Source organism: Diabrotica virgifera, chromosome 4 (genome assembly GCF_917563875.1).
Source record: "Diabrotica virgifera virgifera chromosome 4, PGI_DIABVI_V3a".
Lineage (NCBI taxonomy): Eukaryota > Metazoa > Arthropoda > Insecta > Coleoptera > Chrysomelidae > Diabrotica > Diabrotica virgifera.
In genome coordinates, this window is record NC_065446.1 from 231,547,064 (window position 1) to 231,567,377 (window position 20,314).

Below are 20,314 nucleotides of genomic sequence, written 5' to 3' on the forward strand. Positions count from 1 at the left end.
GGGAAACGACAGGAGAGAGAGAGAGAGAGAGAGAGATTCTCATCCATTCGTCTTACATGGTTGTACCACATCCTCTTGCGCTGCCTTCCCGATCTTACAATATCTTGAATTTTGCATTGCTCTCTAATGTCTGTATTTCTAACTCTGCCTCTTCTTGTTTTCACCACTATTTTTCTTAGGGTTTTCAGTTCGGCAACTCTTAGCATCTGTTTCGTTTTGTTGGTGTCTTTGCGCATTTCTATGCCATATGTCATGATCGTTCGTATGCAAGTCTTATAGATTCTAATTTTACTATCTGTGCGCATATACGAATTTGACCAGACTATCTCCCGCAGGCATCCTGACAATGCAGATGCTTTGTTGATCTGACTCCTCAGGTCCTTTACTGGGTCGTGAGTGCTTGATATATCTATGCCCAGATATCTGAATTGCATCATCTGTTCTATGGGGTTGTTCTCAACCGCTAATTTACATCTGAGCCGATCTTTTGCTATTGTCATATATTTAGTTTTGTTGGTAGAAATGTTCATATTTAGTTGGCGGCTTACTTGAAAGAACTGAAAGAGCTGTCTCTGAAGATCATCTTCTGATTCAGCAATAATTGCTGCATCATCTGCGTAACACACCATACCAATTCTTTTGTTGCCCATTCTATATCCGAGATTAAGAGATGTTACTTTGTTTATAGTAACACTGAAGTATAAAACATCAAACACTCCAGAATCCAGAGACACCTATAGAAGAATACGAAATGAAACAAAGCAATTGGTACGAAGAACAAAAAATGAACACTGGGAACAGTTTACAAAAAGGATGGAAAGCGACTTCTACGGAACACAAAAACAAATATGGAGATTCATAAGAAACCAACGGAAAGAAATGGCAGAATTGAAGGAATACAATAACATACCAGCAAACGAATGGGAAAGATACTTGACGGAACTGTTTAAAGGAAAGGAAAATCATAATCAAAATAATAACCTACCTGAATTAAGACACGAAATTGAAATCAGTTTTCAGGAAGTAGGGGTAGCCATAAATTCACTCAAAAATAGGAAGTCACCAGGACCAGACGGAATAACCAACGAGCTTCTAAAATACGGAGGAGAAAGTATAACCCTAGAGATGACAAAACTTATACAAAAACTAATATTGCACTGCAAGATACCAGACGCATGGAGAAACAGCATAATGATACCAATGTTCAAAAAAGGAGACAAAGAAGACCCCAACAATTATAGAGGTATAAATCTACTAAACACCGCACTTAAGCTAACCACAAAAGTCCTAACCAACAAAATCAATAAACTAACAACTTTATCAGATGAACAACAAGGATTCAGATCCGGAAGATCCTGCGTAGACGCCGTATTTGTACTGAGACAAATCACAGAAAAGGCCATTGAGTACAATAAACCAGCATATCTATGTTTTATAGACCTGACAAAGGCTTTCGATCGCATCCAAGTCGAAGACGTCTTACATTTACTGTATGGAAGAAACATACCAATCAATATTATACAAACCATCGAAAACATCTACTTTCATAATCGAATACAGGCAAAGATAAATGGAAAACTAACGCAGTTTATACCAGTACAAAGTGGAGTCAGACAAGGTGACTCATTAAGCCCACTGCTCTTTAATATAATAATGGACGAAATAATAGAAGCAGTACGTAAAGGTCGTGGTTACAGAATGGGGAATAAAGAAATCAAAGTATTGTGTTATGCAGACGACGCCGCATTAATCGCCGAGACAGAAGACGATCTCCAAAGATTAACACACATCTTTAATACAACAGCCAAGAAATACAATATGATAATATCAGCAGAAAAAACCAAATGTATGACAACATCTAAATACCCACTACGATGTAAAATCGAAATTGATGGGAAAATAATAAAGCAGGAAGCAAGGTTTAGATATCTGGGAATTGATATAACCAGTTACGGAGATGTTGAAGAGGAAGTACGACAACAAAGCTTAAAAGCAAGTAAAGCGGCGGGATCTCTTAATGACACAATCTAGAAGAACAAACACTTAAGACAAGACACAAAAGCAAGAATCTATAAAGCAGCAATTAGACCTATATTAACATACACGGCGGAGACAAGGCCTGACACATCTAAAACGAGACGACTACTAGAAACAACAGAGATGAAAATACTCCGACGAATATCAGCGAAAAGTCTGTTGGATAGGGAGAGGAGCGAAAACATAAGAAGATCATGCAATATAGAAGACATAAATGGATGGGTGACAAAACGGAAACAGGAGTGGAACGAACACATTAGTAGAATGGCAGAGGATAGGATAGTGCGAATAGCACGAGATAAGTCACCAAATGGACGAAGAAGTATTGGCAGACCAAGAAAAAGGTGGTGCGATAACCTAAACAATTTAGGAGGATAATATTGAAGAAGAAACAGGCTTTAAAGCCTACATACAAGAAGGAAGAAGAAGAAGAAGACTTTGTTTATAATTTTGCCCATGAGTAGGTTAAGCAAGAAGGGGCTTAAACTGTCTCCTTGTCTAATTCCTCCCGGTGTTTGAATATTTTCAGTGAACTGGTCTTCTGCTCTAACTTTAATTACGTTGTTGTTATTTAGGTTATGGACTATCTTTGTATGCTGGTCGGTGTTTTATTTTCTATTAATATATTTAGAATGTCTCCCAGGCGAACTCTGTCAAACGCCTTCGTCAGATCAATGAAGCAAATATACGCTGGCATGCCAAACTCTACAGCTTTTTCTGTTATTTGTTTTATTATAAATACTGCGTATGTTATAGATCGCCCCTTTGTAAAACCTTGTTGTTCTTCAGCATTAGTGATTTGTCTTTCCAGTTTGTCCTTAAGAATACCTGTGAAAAGTTTCATTGTTGTATTTAAGAGGGTTATTCCTCTGTAGTTTTATGGGCAAGTTTTTTGTCCTTTTTTAAATATGGGGATTGTGATGCTCTTATGCTATTCCTCTGGTGTTTCTGTTTCGTTTAAGACTTTTTTAAAGAGTTGCGACAGTTTACTTGCCTCTGGTTCAGGGCCTCCACATTTTAAAAGTTCATTGGGTATACCATCCGTTCCAGGTGATTTCCAGTGTTCCATTTCACTATTAGTTGAGCATATTATTTCTCAGTATGTGGCCTAGGTATAATGTTTTTCTAACTTTCACTGCGTTGAAAAGTTCTCTTTCCTTGCCTATTCTATGCAGCACTTCTTCGTTTGAGGAATGCGATGTCCATGACATTTTGAGCATTCTTCGGTAGGCCTTCGGTAGACATTTCAAAGGCCCATGCGATGTCCGTGACGTTTTGAGCATTCTTCGGTAGGCTTTCGGTAGACATTTCAAAGGCCTACAATTGACTTACGGTTGATGTTTTAAGGATCCACGTCTTAATTGCATCGAGAAGAGTCGACCAGACGTAGCATTTTGATAAACGCAGTCGAATTTCGAGTTTTATTCGAGAATCACATAGCAGTCTTTTGATTTTTTCAAAAGATTTTCTGGACTGTTCTATTCTCGATCTCATTTCTAGATCAGTATTTAGGCTGCTATCGATCTAACATCTCAGGTACTTAAATTTATTGACTTGCTCTAATATGTATCCGTTTATTGTGCAAGGTTGAGGTTCATTTTGGTTTTTTCGGATTGACATCACTTTGGTCTTCTTAATGCTTATTTTCATATTTCAAATACAATTATTAGAAATATAGAAATAAATATGTTATTAAATTTGTAGCCATCTGTGTTATACTTTATTAACTAGTTTGTTTTCACTAGGAAAAGTAAAAGAAATCATTGAAGAAAATGAAAGCTTGTACAGACGACTTAACGAAGATGAAACTTGCAGTTCTAAACTAGTGGTAGAACTGGAGAACTCGAAAAGAGAGTTGAAGAATACAAGAGAACAAAATGATGCTCTTATTAAGAAATGTTCATTGAAACAGGATAAATTAGAAGAAGTTTTAAAGATATATGAAGCAAAAGGTATTTATAATATTATATTATTTAAATGTAACCTTCTTGCAAGAATTGAAAACTTCTTCATATCAGAATTATTGTCCGACCTTGGCAATCACCACTGCAAATGCTTCTCGATCTTCTGTCACATAAAATAATAATTGTCCTGCAGTTTTTGTTCCTGTATTAACTTCTTGAAAGCTCTTAATATCATAAAATAAAAAATATTAAAAATTAGGGTTATAGAAAACAATAGAAGATGAAAATCTTACAAAATATTTTTAACGAGAAAAGCCTAACTTTGTAGAATGTGCCCGTTTAAGAATCGAAAATAGTGCCACTAACTTACTTGGATTTTAATTTATTTTTGTTAATAATTTTTATAATATTTCTAGTTGAACAGATGACCCGTGACTTTGATGTACTGCATGGAGAATACGTCAAAAGTAGAACAGAAAACGCGGCTTTAAAGGAGAAAAACAAATCGTGTATTGAATCTCAAGCAGAGCTCAAAAATCAAATGCAAAATTTTATCCCTATTTCTGTCCATAATTCTAGCGTCAACGAATGCAAAAAGTAAGTAATAGTCCATGTGATGAGACAAAAATGTCCCCTTTAAACAAATCTGAAGGGTGCCGGAAGGAGTTTTTGGGCAGAAATTGTTTAAAAAATGTTTTTAAACAAATACATAATATCACCTTTTATTGCTCCAAAAAACATATTTTTAGGATTTTCGGGTCATTCTAAACAAGAAAGGTATATTGTGATTTTTCTAAAAAATTGACAGTTTTCGAGTTATAGGCGATTTAAAATCTAAAAAATGCGAAAATGCGTATTTTCGAGGCTTAAAAACTCATATTTAGATTAGTATTTTAAACGGTGCCAATAACTTGGATTAAAGTTTAAACATTTCTTTTCAGGATTCCGAAGAGTTATCGGGTCTAACTTCAATTTAGACCGTAGTTTTTTAATTGTTAATTATGCGTGTCCATACGGTTTTTTGCCGGTTCGGCGCGCACTATTTTCAAAAATCTCTTATTTTCCCCCGAAAAGTATTTTTTCTAGATTCTTTGGGATATTCTAAATAAAATAAGTTTCTTGACATTTTTCTCAAAAGTTAATAGTTTTAAAGTTATAAGCGATTTAAAATCCGAAAAATGACAAAAAAAACACATTTTCGCATTTTAAATCGCTTATAACTTTAAAACTAGTAACTTTTGAGAAAAAAGTCAAGAAACTTTTTTTATTTAAAGTGTCCGAAAGAATCTAGAAAAAATATTTTTCGGAGGAAAATAGGAGATTTTTGAAAATAGTTCGCGCCGCACCGGCAAAAAACCGGATGGACACGCATAATTAACAAGTAAAAAACTACGGTATAAATTGAAGTTAGACCCGATCACTCTTCGGAATCTTGAAAAGGAATGTTTAAACTTTAATCCAAGTTATTGGCACCCGTAAAAATACTAATTTAAATATGAGTTTTTAAGCCTCGAAAATGCGTATTTTCGCATAACTCGAAAACTGTCAATTTTTGGGAAAAATCAAAAGATGCCTTTCTTGTTTAGAATGACCCAAAAAACCTAAAAATATATGCTCCAGAGCAAAAAAACGTGATCTTATGTATTTGTTTAAAAAAATTGTTTAAACAATTTCTGCCCAAAAATTCCGTCCGGCACCCTTCAGATTTGTATAAAAGGGACATTTTTGAATATGAATCCGCAGAGAAACCGAATTAGAAATGTTTTCCAGACGGGAGCGGTCTCACCACATGGACTATAAAATACAACCAATTTTTTGATAATATTTAATTATTAATTATACTCGGTACACTGATCCCATTCGGTCTAATATTCTCTGAGGGATTCTGCTGTCTTTCATTCATCTGCCGTATCTATGCCGTAAAAGTTGTTGTTATTTTCCTTTGTACTCTCATTTTGTCTCCTGAAATAGTAATTTATTATGTGTTCTAGCTCTGATTGTTGTGTTGCGGCTCTACTCAAAAAGTCCATTTCAGTACTTAATACTTTGTTTTGGTTTCATATTAATCTCCAGGCCAGACCCCACTTTCTATATTCTTCCAGAAGTTTCCTTGATATACATATATTCTAATTTCTGTAGTCTGTAATTTGTAGAGGATTGTATAGCATATCGGTAGTATATTGAATAATACTGGAGATATACAGCATCCCTATTTAAGTCCTTTAGTGGTCAGGAACCCTTCCGATATTTGAGTAGCCAATTTAATTTTCTTCTTCTTAAGGTGCCTTCTCCAACTGAAGGTTGGCTATAACTACAGCAAATTGCTCTCTGTCTTGAGCTGTTCTTAACTTATTTAATTTAAGAGGTAAAGTTTCTATACAATTCTTTCAGAACATCAATGAGATATGGAACATCATACCATATGATATGGACATATGGTATGTTTATTGTATAATGAACTCCAATGTGAGTGTCACTTTTATTAATGTTTTATCAGGCTAAATGATTCAATATAGTAGAAAGTTAGCCACTTCATCTAAAATATCTTAACTCCACATTATACATATTTATATTTCTAGGTGGTATGAAGAATTGAAAATACAGTACGAACAGGAAAAAGATAAACTTTTGAAATCCATTGAAACGCACAATAAAACCATTGAAGATTTGAATAAAGAAATTGCTAGTAATGTTGTGACCAAACAAAAACTTGAAAATAATGTTAGCCATCTGGAAAAGCATGTAAAGTAAGTGTTTTGAATTAAATCTGATGTAGTGAAAATATCTTATTGATACTACCCATTAGTAAAATATTAATATCTAATTATGTTTGGTGTTCTTATTAAGTAGTATTCTTTTTTGCATTGTATTAATGTATATGTTACGGTTGATGTGATAAATCCGGTCTGTATTAATAATTACCGGTAAATATTAATAGTAACCGTAGCAGCTGGTCAATGTGATTAATAATGCCTTTATAATTAGATTTACCGGTTATTATTAATACTTTCCTAACAATTCTGGTTAATGTAATAAAAACGCATTTTTGGGCTTCAAAACTTGATAATAAAGTTAAACACTTAAACAGCATTTATCAATAAAAAAAACTCAACTAGACTCCTTATAAGTAAACAAAAACTCATACACAGGCATTAGGATTTAAGTTAGTAGACTATAATTACCTACTTGGTAAAACACCTGTTTTTACACTCAACGAAAAGGGTACGTAATATCAATAAAAATGTTAATTCAGACAACAAACGCAATACTTAAAATTTGTCCAATTCTTGGTTTTATTGGGACAACAAAGCGATGTTCATCAATTCATTATTTTCGTTCGTTGAGCCAATGTATTACGTTTATTGAATGGATGAACATTCATTATGTATACCATAATATCACTTTTTTGGTATTACGAACTCTGTTCACTGAGTCAACGAATACTATTTATTGATATTACGAACTCTCTTCACTGAGTCAACGAACACTATTTATTGAAACAACAACGTCGTTAATTGACCGACGAAGACTATTCGTTGTGTCAATAACAGTGTTATTTCTCCTAACGTATTTCATTTATTTCTACAATTATTTCCGTTTATTGTTACAATTAATTCCGTTCATTCCCACAATAAATAAGGTTTTTCTTACAAGAAATTCTATTCATTCTTACAATCAGTTTTGTTCATTCCTACTATGAACGTATTTTATATTAATAATTACTGAATGCAATGGCCCAATGTATGATATTAATTGATTAATAATAATTTTTTAAATCCGCCTTTTTTGTCCTTAACCTAAAGGACTTTACACTGTGTGATTTTTCATATGATTTCACTTATACAGTGTACTGGAATACGTGTTACACTCCACCCACCCCCTTATTAACTTATTTATGTTTAGCACATAAGCAAAACGCTCGGACAGGTCGATTTTTAAAATAATCAAAGTATATTATAACATCAATGTTTCGAACACTTCAGGTGACAGGCGCGGCGTAACTTTGATTTTTTTTAATGGGAAAGTACGTCATGTGACAGCTTATTTAAAAGCGTTTGAAATAGTGATTCCAAAAATGTATAACACTTTAATCCTTTTTGAGAGCGCAGGTGCAAAATTTCGATCGAATTCCTTTTAAACGCATTTATTTTTTTGTAATTCTGAGAAAACTAATAAGTATTTTTGAAAAATTTAAACGCAGAATAAAATATTACATTATTACCGAGGGCAGAAAGTCCCTTAGAATAAACAAAAAGTTTCTGTTGAATGGTATGCCTATTTGAAATTAAAAATCATACTAAATTTTCTGTTTTTCACCCCCGTGACTTATTAACCTTCGGAGTACGGAGATTATTTGACTTACTTAGATTACGATGATGGGTCAAGCGTGACCCATTCTCATTTTTTTATATAAGGATGTTTTAAATAGTCAGTATTATTAAACATTATCTTTAATTCAACAAAAAAACAAACAAAATCCTAAATTATTGTATTTAAATTTTTTAAGGTGGTTACCCATGGGCATATACTAGTTCGCTCCGGCGGCCAGATTTTAATACCTTACAGAAAACGGGCATAGGTAAATTTGCTCCGGCCATATATTTGAATACAGTGGAAGCTCGATAAGTCGGATTAATCGAGACTGCGGCCGATCCGAGTTATCGAAAATTCGAGTTAGCCGGAGAATATGGTAAAAATTAATAAAACACGGTATACTTACAGATAAACTCCATTATAATTGCAAAAACATGAAATACATAAAATATGCACAATACATCTAAATTACGTACAGTTGTATACAGTATTGTTTATTTCTTGGTAAAAAACTTAGTCAAAGTGAAAAAATGTTTGTTTTGTCTGATGAAAATCGGTTCGGGTTAGCCGGACTTCCGGGTTATCGGAGGCCGACTTATCGGGGTTCCACTGTACGTATACCCGTAAACAGAGACGGCTGCGATTTACGTGTACCTACAAACATATTGAAAATATTCTTCAAAATCCGAAGACCGGCTCAGGACTGACCCGGCATCATAGATGTTACGTAGAGGAAAAACTGCAATTTGCATGTTCACGAATTATATACGAAAAAATAGATTGAAACAAATAAGGAAAACTTACGATCAATCGGATTTGTAAAAAAATTATTTCATAAAATATTCAGAAATAACTGAATTTCGGGTCACGCTTGACCCAGTCTTCGTATCCCGAAGGTTAAAATAATCATTATAGAGGTTCTCAGGGACTTCAGACCCTCGATAATACTGTAATATTTTATTTTGCATTTAAATTTTCAAAAATAATAATTAGTTTTCTCAGGATTCGAAAAAAATTAATACATTTAAAAAGAATTCGACCGAAATTTCACAATAATAGACACACACAAACTTCCTTCTACTACGGACTACACTTGAAAACGAAATGCAATTATTATTCGGCACTTCGGTAACACAGAGAAGCTAGGGGTATCACGATAAGGAAAAGCCGTTAACTTTCAAATGGTCAAGCAAAACATTTATTGTCTCAACAACTACGATTATTGTCACAATGAACGCATTAATTATGGGTATTAAATGCAGTAGTAGATTGATTAATGCATTCGTTGTCACAACAATCAATTTACATCTATTCAATAATCATATATTACTCTATATTAACAACATTTGTACATTGTTTTAATGAAATCTGTACGTTGTCACGATAAACCAAGGTAATTGCTTGTCATCTACGAAATCAAGAACGTGAGTTGCTGCCAGAATTAACAGTATTTATTAAATATACGAAACTAAGGTATTGGCTGAATAAATTGAGTGTTATTGATTAATGTACTCCAGTTATTCTCACAATTATTATTCAATCATTGTGACAATAACCAAATAAATTCGTCAATGTCTCAAAGTTCGTTGAAACAACAAATTAAATTGTTGTGACAACGAAATACTATTCAGTAACCACTGTTAATCAATACTACGAACTAAATTTTTTTGAGTGTATAGGAAAGGCTCTTGTGGCACCTAGAATTATAAAGAACGCTTAATTTTTTGCGTTTGCAGCGTTTTTAATTGCATTGGCCACTACAATAATTGCAGTGGTGGAATCCTTGACTGCCTAATTCGAATCTTTACCAACGCATTCACTGAGACCTATCTCTCAATTCGCACTCTACTTGACCTACTTTTTCAACAGGGAATCTATCATTAGAATGCTTTAACATTTTGTCAGATTCTTTTACAAGTGACTGTTTAGCAAGATCCCGAGTCTCCTGAATTTTCTTTTGAAGTTTTGTCAATTGCACTGCCATCTTCTTCGTCTCCCTCATTTTCTTTGACGCCAATACTGGCATTGTCTTCCTCATTGACAGCAATTATTGCACACGCATTATGTTCGATTGGACTGTTAGTGTTACTTGTATCCTCAATATTCGCTAACTGTGAATCCTCGGTTGTACTGTTGAGTTCCATCGTCCTTTGCTCCATCGTCAGCGTCATCAGAATGATCTGCCATTATCGCTTCTAAATCTTCTTCTGATTTCGGATAAAGTACCAGAAGGTAAATATGTTTTTATTCCTACTTTAGCCTTATGTATTTAATATATTAAAATAGTGTATTACACAGTGGCCGCTTCTGACTGCGGATTGACTAACACTGTAGTATGCAGTATACACTATGCGCCGTATTTAGCTCTGGTATGTCGCAGTGACCTCCCTACACTCCGCAAGCTTCTACGCACTTAACAGAATTGAAATTTATCACATTTACCGTTCTAATCCGGGATTTATTAATAATTACCGGTCGATGTGATTATTTCGGCCATATTTATTACTTTTACCTAGCTCTGCTGTTTGTATTAATAGTAACCGGTAATTATTAATAATTTCCAATTAATCATACTTACCGTAACATATATACGATTTATTTTGTTTTTATCAATGTTAAAACTGGGAATCAGTTGGTACTATTCTGGTATTCTCAATTCCCAGCAAAACCGTCATGGTCTTCCAAACTTCCAATTCAAAGTTGCGCCCCTGGTCGAAATGGAGTGGAAGTGGAACCCCGAAACAACATTTATCAGGATCTCACCAACTGTGATTGCTTCTTGGTTGGGTAGTGTAACTTCTTTTGGTTATTTAGAAAAATAATCTATAGCAATCATCAAAGTCTTAGTTCCTAAAGTTGTTACAGGAAATGGTCCCAGAATGTAGACAGCAACTGATATTCATGCAGTTCCGGTGATGTAATTAAACCAGTAATACCTCTCACGGACTCTCCCATTGTAGTTGTCTTTCTTGGTGACGCTATTCAATCTTCTGTAGTCGACACAGAACCTTCTGAAGCATCTTTCTTAGTTACCAATACCGCTGGAGAAGACCAGGTGCTACACTACTCTTCAATAACATTATCCGTTTTTATATTTTTAAATACCACTTAGTTTTACCTACTTTTATATTACTTAATTTCAGAAAATTAGAAGCTAAACAACTAGAACTAGAACACAACTTGAATGGAGTACATTTATCTCGAACGGCCCTTAAAAAACAACTACATAAAGCCATGGAGTTTGCAAAAGATATGGTTGCAGAGCAGGAACAATTGTTAAAAGCCTTGAATCTAAGACAGCAAGAAAATAAGGTTGTCAGAAAGCTTGGTTCGGACATGGCGAATAAGATGGATATGCTTAGAAATCAGCTAAAGGTAATATTGATAATCATAACATTCTTCCTCTTCTTCTTCTTCTTCTTCTTCTTCTTCTTCTTCTTTTTCTGTTTTTATAGACATGACGTGGTCTGTTTTTTCAATGTGACTCCAGTAAATTGTTGTTCCATCGTTTTCGTGGTTTTCCCATTGAACGTACTTCCAGCTCTATCCCATAGTGTCTTACCATCGATTTTTCAAGGGCTTTCATCTCTGCCATTTCTAGCATTATTTTTGTCCTCTCTGTATCAGGTCGTGTTTTTACCCGTATGTCATTGTTGGTATAATGATTGTTTTCTAAATTCTGCCTCTCATTTCTTTCCCGATATTTTTATTTCTCCACCTTGTTTCATGCAGGACACCTGCGGCTCTGTTTGCTCTATTTACTTGACCTTCCATTTTTGCTTCGAGCTTTTCGTAACTAGATAGTGTGATGCCTAGATATTTAAACTCCGTAACTTGTTTTATTATTAAATCCACGAGGAAAAATTTCCTGTAGTTGGCTGCATACCATTACAAAAACATAAAATCCTTTATAAAAGGTATATTTGTTAAAATCCCTATACAGGGCTACATCAAAGACAGAACTAGTTTTCAATCGGTTGACCGATCATCATCAGTGCAATCTTAGAATCTACATGCTAACCACCAAAGTAAAAACAGATATTTTTACTTTGGTGGTTAGCATGTAGATTCTAGGATTGCACTGATGATGATCGGTCAACCGATCGAAAACTAGTTCTGTCTTTGATGTAGCCCTGTATAGGGATTTTAACAAATATACCTTTTATAAAGGATTTTATGTTGTTTTATTATCTAACCCTCAATCAAGGTCTAATTTAGATACATCTTAGTAGATTTGCTGTTATAACCATGCATTTTGTCTATTGTGGGGAAATTAACATGTAAAATTTTCTAGCGATGTAATTGGTGCAGCATACGTTGTAGATCATCTTCACTTTGGGAGATTAGTATTGCATCGTCTGCATAGAAGATTATTTTATGTTGTTTTTCTCCCATTTGATATCCTTTTTTAGTTTTTACCTTTTCTTAATTTCATCTATAATCAGGTGAATGCAGAACTTCATTTTTATATTAATGGAATAAAGTATATATTTCTTGTTGCTCTATTAACAACAACTCATACATAAAATAAATCTTTTTAGTCTAAATCTGTAGTTCATGTAAAGTTTCCAATTTCTTCTTTACAGGATGTACAGAAAAACGCTTGGCAAGAATTTGCTACCGTTGAACAGACGATCCAAGATCAAGCTCAGACTATAGAAGTTATGAAAGATCAATATGAGAAAGAAATAGAAGATTTAAGAAAAGTTGTTGCTAAATACGAAGAAGTCAAAGATAGCAATATTGTGCTCAGGCCAGAAAACTTACAAATGGCGCATTATTTTTTGTTAAAAAATAAGTACAAATAAAATTCAATCATATTAGTATCATTGTAATAATTTATGCGTATATTGGACATTTGTATCAAATATTTTATACTGACTTCTGTTATATAAATAAATAATAAAAATACTGTTGGTAGATATCTAATTATTTAGTTTGGGTAGGTAAACTCCTTTCTCTACGGAATAAAATATGTATTACAAAGAAAGAAAATTTATTGTGTATTATTACATGTTGGTTTGTAAGGTAGGTACTCCGACGTTTTTCGACTTCCAATCGCCACTTCGCCCCAGGGCCGTAACTACCATTGGGGCAACCGGGGCAATGCCCCGGTCCCCCGGCCAAGGGGGGCCCCGCTGGGGCCCTCGTTTGGTTGGCCGTGCATAGATTTTAACGAGGAAAATAAAAATATGTATTTTAAAAGCCGATCCAAACGAAATATTTTCAAATGACACAATTTTAAAAAGACCTTAACCCATATAGCACACAACGTCCGATGGACGTCCATATAACGTACATTTAAAGTCCAAACGTCCATGGACCAAAACTGGACGTACTATGTACGTCCATTACGCGATGTCCATTGGACGTTTGATTTCAACGTACATTGGACATCCATTTGTGGTCCATGGAGATTTTACACAAAATGCAACGATTATTATGAGTAAATATATATAGCTTCTTGTTTTAATCAAAGCAATATTATTAGTAGAATACAAGAAGCTTCTAATAAATGTAGTCACATATTTTTTCATCATCGAATTAAAACACTGAACCACTAAAATTATTTTAATTAAACCTATATAATATTAGATGATGATAAAATGATGGTAAACTTTTTCAGAATAACGGAGCTACATCGCGCATCGGTAATTATAGAACTTACAATAATTAGACACTACCAATTTAAATCTTAAATGTGCATTTTGTAACTTGTTAAATTGTTAAATTTCCCGCCAAACTAAATGAGAATCTTCTTGACAACGTTGTCGCTCTTCACGCTATCGGTCGTAAAAGGTAGTACTAGGCAGGTACTTTTAGGGGATTATCGCTGTTAATTGTTGTGGAATACTGAAGGAGAATTTATTTATGATAATTCACAGAATGCCAAACCCGCTTGCAATATACAACCGTACTTTCTAAGAAACGTTTGGAACAACAAAAACAGAAATAAACCTCTTTTAATGTGCATGCATCATAGGGAGCCATTATCTGAATTTTGTCTTTATTAAGTTATTACACATGTGTTTATTGTTTATCGTGCAAGTGCAGTCGTGCATTAATGAAGTTCCTATAATAAATTATACATAATAAAGTTATAATAAAGAGAAATAAAAAAGGTATTTTGTGTAATATTTTAAAGTATAAGTTTAGTATTATAGGAACTATTTCCTATACCTAAAGGCTTTTTGCTATGTATGTATTCAAAAAATTATGGACACTAGATTGCTTTCTGAAAAGTGCCCTACAAAAATGTCCATAAGACGTACATTGAATGTACATAAAATGTACATTGAAAGCTTCAACAACGTACACTGTACGTTTGTAGCGGACGTTCTATGGACGTCCAATTTTGTGAACTCTGGACGTTCGTTGGACGTCCATCGGATGTCCATTGTACCTTAGCGGGACGTCCATTGGACGTTCCAATGTACACAGATGTACGTCCATTGGATGTCCATAAAACGTACTTGTGCTATCTGGGAAAGTGGTACCCTAGACCTCAACATAAAGTTGAGGGGGATAAGCAGGAGCCCCCGAGACCTTAACATAAAAATTTAAATTATTACTTAGGAAATTAGTTATTGCGGCGTAATAAAACCTAAAATAAAACCTTTCGTAAAGATATAAATTGTTACTGAGGAAATTAGTCATTTTGGCGAAATAACAACTAAAATGCAACCGGAATAGAAGCCCCCGGTCCCAGTTACTTTGTGTTCACCAATTTACTCCAGACTACATCTTGGCATGTGAAAGGAACCACATTGTAGTCTTCTTCTTCTTTTTTTTTTGTATAGACATGACCCTGTCTGTTTTTTCAATGTGCCTCTAGTAAGTTGTCGTTCCATCGTTTTCGTGGTCTTCCCACTGATCGTCTTCCTATTGGGGAACCGTCTCTCGCTACCCTGGCTACCCTATTTGTTGTCATTCGGCTTATGTGGTCATTCTATTCTATTCTTCTGTTTCTTACCCAGTTATTAATGTTATCCACCTTGTATCTCCGTCGTATATCTGTACTTCTAGCTCTGTCCCATAGAGTCTCACCATCGATTTTTCGAAGGGTTTTCATCTCCGCTGTTTCGAGCAATCTTTTTGTCCTCTCTGTGTCAGGTCGTGTTTCTGCCGCGTATGTCATTATTGGTCAGATGACTGTTTTGTAAATTCTGCCTTTCATTTCTTTTCCGATATTTTTATTTCTCCATATTGTGTCATTCAGGAAACCTGCGTCTCTGTTTGCTCTATTCACTTGATCTCCCACTTCTGTTTCGAGTCTTCCGTAGCTAGATAGTGTGATGCCTAGGTATTTAAACTCCATCACTTGGTCTATTATCTGACCTTCCAGCTCCAATTTACATCTTATTGGATCTGCTGTTATAACCATGCATTTTGTCTTTTTTAAGGAAATGAACATGTTAAATTTTCTGGCGATTATGTTGAATTGGTGCAGCATACGTTGTAAATCATCTTCTTTTATTTGGGAGATTAGTATTGCATCGTCCGCATAGCACATTATTTTAAGTTGTTTTTCTCCCATTTTGGTATCCATTTTTAGTTCTTCCTTTTTTTATTATTTCATTTATGATCAGGTTGAACAATAAAGGACTCCAGGAATCCTCCTGTCTTATCCCATTGCCGGTTTCAATTGGGCCAGTTAGTTCATATTCCACTTTTACTTTTATTGTGTTGTTCTGGTAGATGTTTTCTATCGTTTTAATTATTCCCAGTGGTACCTCTCTCGAGTATAACAAGTGGATGACGTACTTTAATGTGACCATGTCAAATGCTTTCTTAAGGTCCACGAAACATAAATATGCCGGTCTGTTGTATTCCAACGATTTCTCTTGAACTTGTCTCATTATAAATATAGCGTCAGTGCATGACCTTCCCGATCTAAAACCTTGTTGTTCTTCTGCTAATGTTATAATTTCATTCAATTTGTTTTGTTATCACTTTTGTTATTAATTTTAATGTTGTGTTTAATAAGTTAATCCCTCTGTAATTCTCCGGGTCTGATTTGTCTCCTTTTTTGAAGAGGGGTATTAGGATGCTTGATCTCCATTCTTGTGGTATTCTGTTTTGTTTTATTATTTTTTGTATTAATTTTAATAGTTGTTTAGTTAGATCTTGTCCTCCGTACTTTAGGAGTTCGTTCGATATTCTGTCCTCTCCTGGAGATTTTCTATTTTTTAATTTTCTTAATGCTTCCTTTACCTCTCCCTCCTCGATGTTTATTTCTTCGTTTGTCGTAACTTCAGGTGTTGGTGGTTCATTATCGTCGCCTTTAGCAAATAGAAATCGGAAGTAGTCTGCCCATGTTGCCTTCTGAATGTGTTTCGTTTTTATTAATTCGTTCATCTCCTTTCTTTGCCCTCTGATCATTCTCCATACTTCTTTTTGTGTTCCGTAGAAGTCGTGTTCCATCTGTTTTGAGAAACTCTGCCGGTGCTCCCTTTTTATTTGCCTCACTAAAGTACTCGTTTCGTTTCTGATTGGTTTGTAGTGGTTGTATGCCTGTTGTGTTTGTTTTGTTCTGTATTGTAAAAAGGCTTTCTTCTTTTCTTCGCATTGTAGTCGAACAATGTAATTAACATTATAGTATATTTTTTATGAAAACAGAATGTTGTATTGTTAGAATTGAAAGATGTTATATTGAATGTTACTTACTTGCAAAATTATTTAACTTAAAATACCTAAGGTGTTTTCCAAATTTGTTGTGTAGGTCAACTAAAATAGCAATATGTCGGTACAAGAAACTTCAGTCATAAATATCAAACATTTTTCTGGACCCCCCATTCCGCTGGGGGGTAAATCCCAAACTCCTCGGTAGGGCCCTGGTAGATCACGTTTGCCCCGGAGCTCCCAAGCTTATAGTTTATAGATTCGGGAGTTTTGTTAATGTGTACCATCTCAAGAAAAAGTCGTTTTTTATAATTGTCAATTTGTTCAACGATTTTTACATTGTTAAAATCAAATTTATGTCCGGTATTTAAGTGGTGTCTACTAAGGCACAAGAGTTCTTTTTGATATTACAGTCACTTTTATGTTGAGTGACACGTTGTTTAAGCCATTGTTTCCTTTGACCAATATAACAACCTTGACATCTAATGCAATTAATTTTGTAGGTAAATTATGTTGCTCAAGAGTTATTAGAGCAACATAATTTACAAAATTAATTGCATTGGATGTCAAGGTTGTTATATTGATCAAAGGAAACAATGGCTTAAACAACGTGTCACTCAACATAAAAGTGACTGTAATATCAGAAAGAACTCTTGTGCCTTAGTAGAACACCACTTAAATACCGGACATAAATTTGATTTTAACAATGTAAAAATGGTTGAACAAATTGACAATTATAAAAAACGACTTTTTCTTGAGATGGTACACATTAACAAAACTCCTGAATCTATAAACTATAAGACTGACACTAACCATCTGAGTAATATGTACTGTAACATTCTAAATAATACATAACATTTAAAATAAAATAAAAAAAATATCAAAGTTTAAAAATACAAAAAAATTACTCAATTAATTATCCAATATTAATCTATATTAATTATTTATAAATTTCTAAAAACTTTCAGTCTTATACTAACTCACTATGTACCATTAATTACTTTTTGTAAATCGATTTATCATCATTCATGTCGTTTCTAATTTTTCTACTATTAATATTAACATTCAACCGTAAAATTTCTAAAATATTTCTTTCTCTTATTTACTTTGACCAATTCACTAAAAAATGTACAATATTAGACAACATTCTATTAAAATAAAATTTATTGCAGTTACCATAACTCCCAAATATGCCAAAATAAGACATAATAACATTGTCAAATAAAATACCAAACGTCAGACCGCGTATTTTAAATTTAAGAAATATTTTCCAAAAATTTAATATTTCTAAACTAGACATTACGCTTTCGAGGTGTGAACAGTTTCTGTTTTGCAGCAGTTAAAGTTTGCCACTAGTTTAGGGTCTTAACCTAGCTAACAACCGCCGGTGTTGTTGCTTAAGTGTTTGCATATAGGTAAGTTGAGCATTTTTGCTTATATTTTTTTTTCAAGCGGCTTTCTTTTATGCTATTTTGCTTGCTCTTTTTATTTCTTTTTGCTTTCTAGTTATTAATACTTCATTGACTGGTTTTTTCTTACAATGAGTGAGGAGAAGGGGGGCTCAGTCCCCCCTTATCCTGATACTTCTTCTCCGGCTAAAATTGCAATGACTAATAATTCCGAAAAAAATCAAAATCAGACTTCCGACAATAATTCTCAGGAAGAAAAAAAGGTTAATACATACTCCGAAAAAGATCATGGACCTTTTGTAGTATATCTTGAATCTACAAATATACCGAATATAAAAATTGGCACATTCAATACAATTAAAATAGCTCGAGATATATTCAACCTCAAACTTAATGACGTTAAAAAAATAGATAGTAAAGGGCTCAATAGAGTTTCAGTTGAATTTGCCAATTTTCACTCGGCTAACATGCTACTTAAGAACACTCAACTTCTAAATCAGGGATACAAGATATATATACCTTTTAACTTCGTAACCTGCAAAGGTATCGTCAGACAGATTGATACAGATATTGATGAAAAAGAACTTCTTCGGTGTTGCGATACAGGAAATGACATTGAAATTTTACATATAAAAAGATTAAATAGAAGAGTAATTAAAGATGGAGTAACTTCTTATGAACCCACAGGTACGACACTATTTACATTTCGAGGCGTTCTTATGCCCAAAACTGTGTTTTTTTATGGCATACCAAGACTAGTGGACACATATATTGCCCCAGTGACACAATGCTATAACTGTCTTAGATTTGGCCACACAAAAACAAACTGTAAAGGGAAAGAAAGATGTTTTAATTGCGGGGAAAACAAACATGAAGACGTATGCATGACAAAATGTTTTTACTGCAAGGACTCTCACAAATCTATTGACAAGAGCTGCCCAGAATATACAAGGCAAAAGAATATTAAAGAACTGATGGCGTATGAAAATTTGACATTTTTTGAGGCAAGTGAAGCCATTCCAAAATCGTACATCTCAAATAATAAATTTATTTATAACCCGAGAGATTTTCCAAATTTTAAAAATAACAGCAGGCCATTAGAAAATACTCCAAGTACCAGTACAAATAATTCTAACACCATAGAACCATCGCAACGAAGAACAAACAATTTCAGATCATCTACAGTAAAACGTTCCTTTCAACAGGTGGTTCTGAACTCCGACAACAAACGGAGAGTCGTGCAAAAACGTCAAGATAAGCAACCAAATGAAAAGAGTACTTATACACAGCAATTAAGACCAGAAAAGCCAACCTCTTCCCCCACTAGCTCATTTTCTCGTTCAGAACCTTTCAAATCAAGAACCTCAGCTAATTTATCACAAAACTCCAATCAAGCCTGGCAATCCAGTGCATCGCAAAACTTTCAAAATATTGATACCTTTTCTTCAAATGACTTTTTAAACTCATGCCTAAATTTTATTAGTAATACATCATCAGAAAACTTAAATTTACTTAAAAACCATTTATTTTCCCGATTAAACGTAGAGTCCTATATGGACCAAGAGGATAAATCTGATTCTGATTTTAATTAATTAAACATATATCAAATCACATAATCATGAATTCAAAAAAGAAATTAAAAATTATTCAGTGGAATATTAGAAGTATTAAATCAAACAGGGAAAACATAACGAACTTAATTTTCAAAGAAGACCCTGACATAATTGCTATTAATGAAACTTGGCTTAAACAAGATTTTAATTTTTCTTTGAAGTATTATAATGTTGTCAGACAGGACAGAGATGACGGATATGGTGGAGTAGCTACTTGTATCAAGAAATCTATTATTTTTTCTACAATTCAGAAGTACAACTCAGACCAAATCCAATACATAACAACAAAAATTGGTAACTTATACATAATAAACATTTACTCCAATACAAATAATGCCATAACTCTTCCTTTCTTGAGCTCAACAATAGAAAACATACCTACAGAAAACTTAATTATACTAGGTGATCTGAACTC

The 20,314-nt window shown here is 33.8% G+C and overlaps 2 protein-coding genes across 3 annotated transcripts in view; one reads left to right on the top strand and one right to left on the bottom strand.

Moving 5' to 3' along the window:
- Positions 1-13,168, top strand: part of LOC126883335 (protein Cep89 homolog) — a 67,167-nt gene extending 53,999 nt beyond the window's left edge. For both annotated transcript variants that reach the window (XM_050648772.1, XM_050648771.1), the window contains exons 5-9: positions 3,783-3,989; positions 4,358-4,538; positions 6,521-6,688; positions 11,399-11,630; positions 12,842-13,168. In XM_050648772.1, coding sequence (XP_050504729.1) covers positions 3,783-3,989; positions 4,358-4,538; positions 6,521-6,688; positions 11,399-11,630; positions 12,842-13,063 — 1,010 coding nt within the window. In that variant the 3' untranslated portion in view covers positions 13,064-13,168. The remainder of the gene's footprint in view (positions 1-3,782; positions 3,990-4,357; positions 4,539-6,520; positions 6,689-11,398; positions 11,631-12,841) is intronic.
- The window catches only part of LOC126883336 (venom serine protease-like), a 486,705-nt gene that overhangs the window by 181,550 nt on the left and 284,841 nt on the right, over positions 1-20,314 (bottom strand). The window lies entirely within an intron of this gene.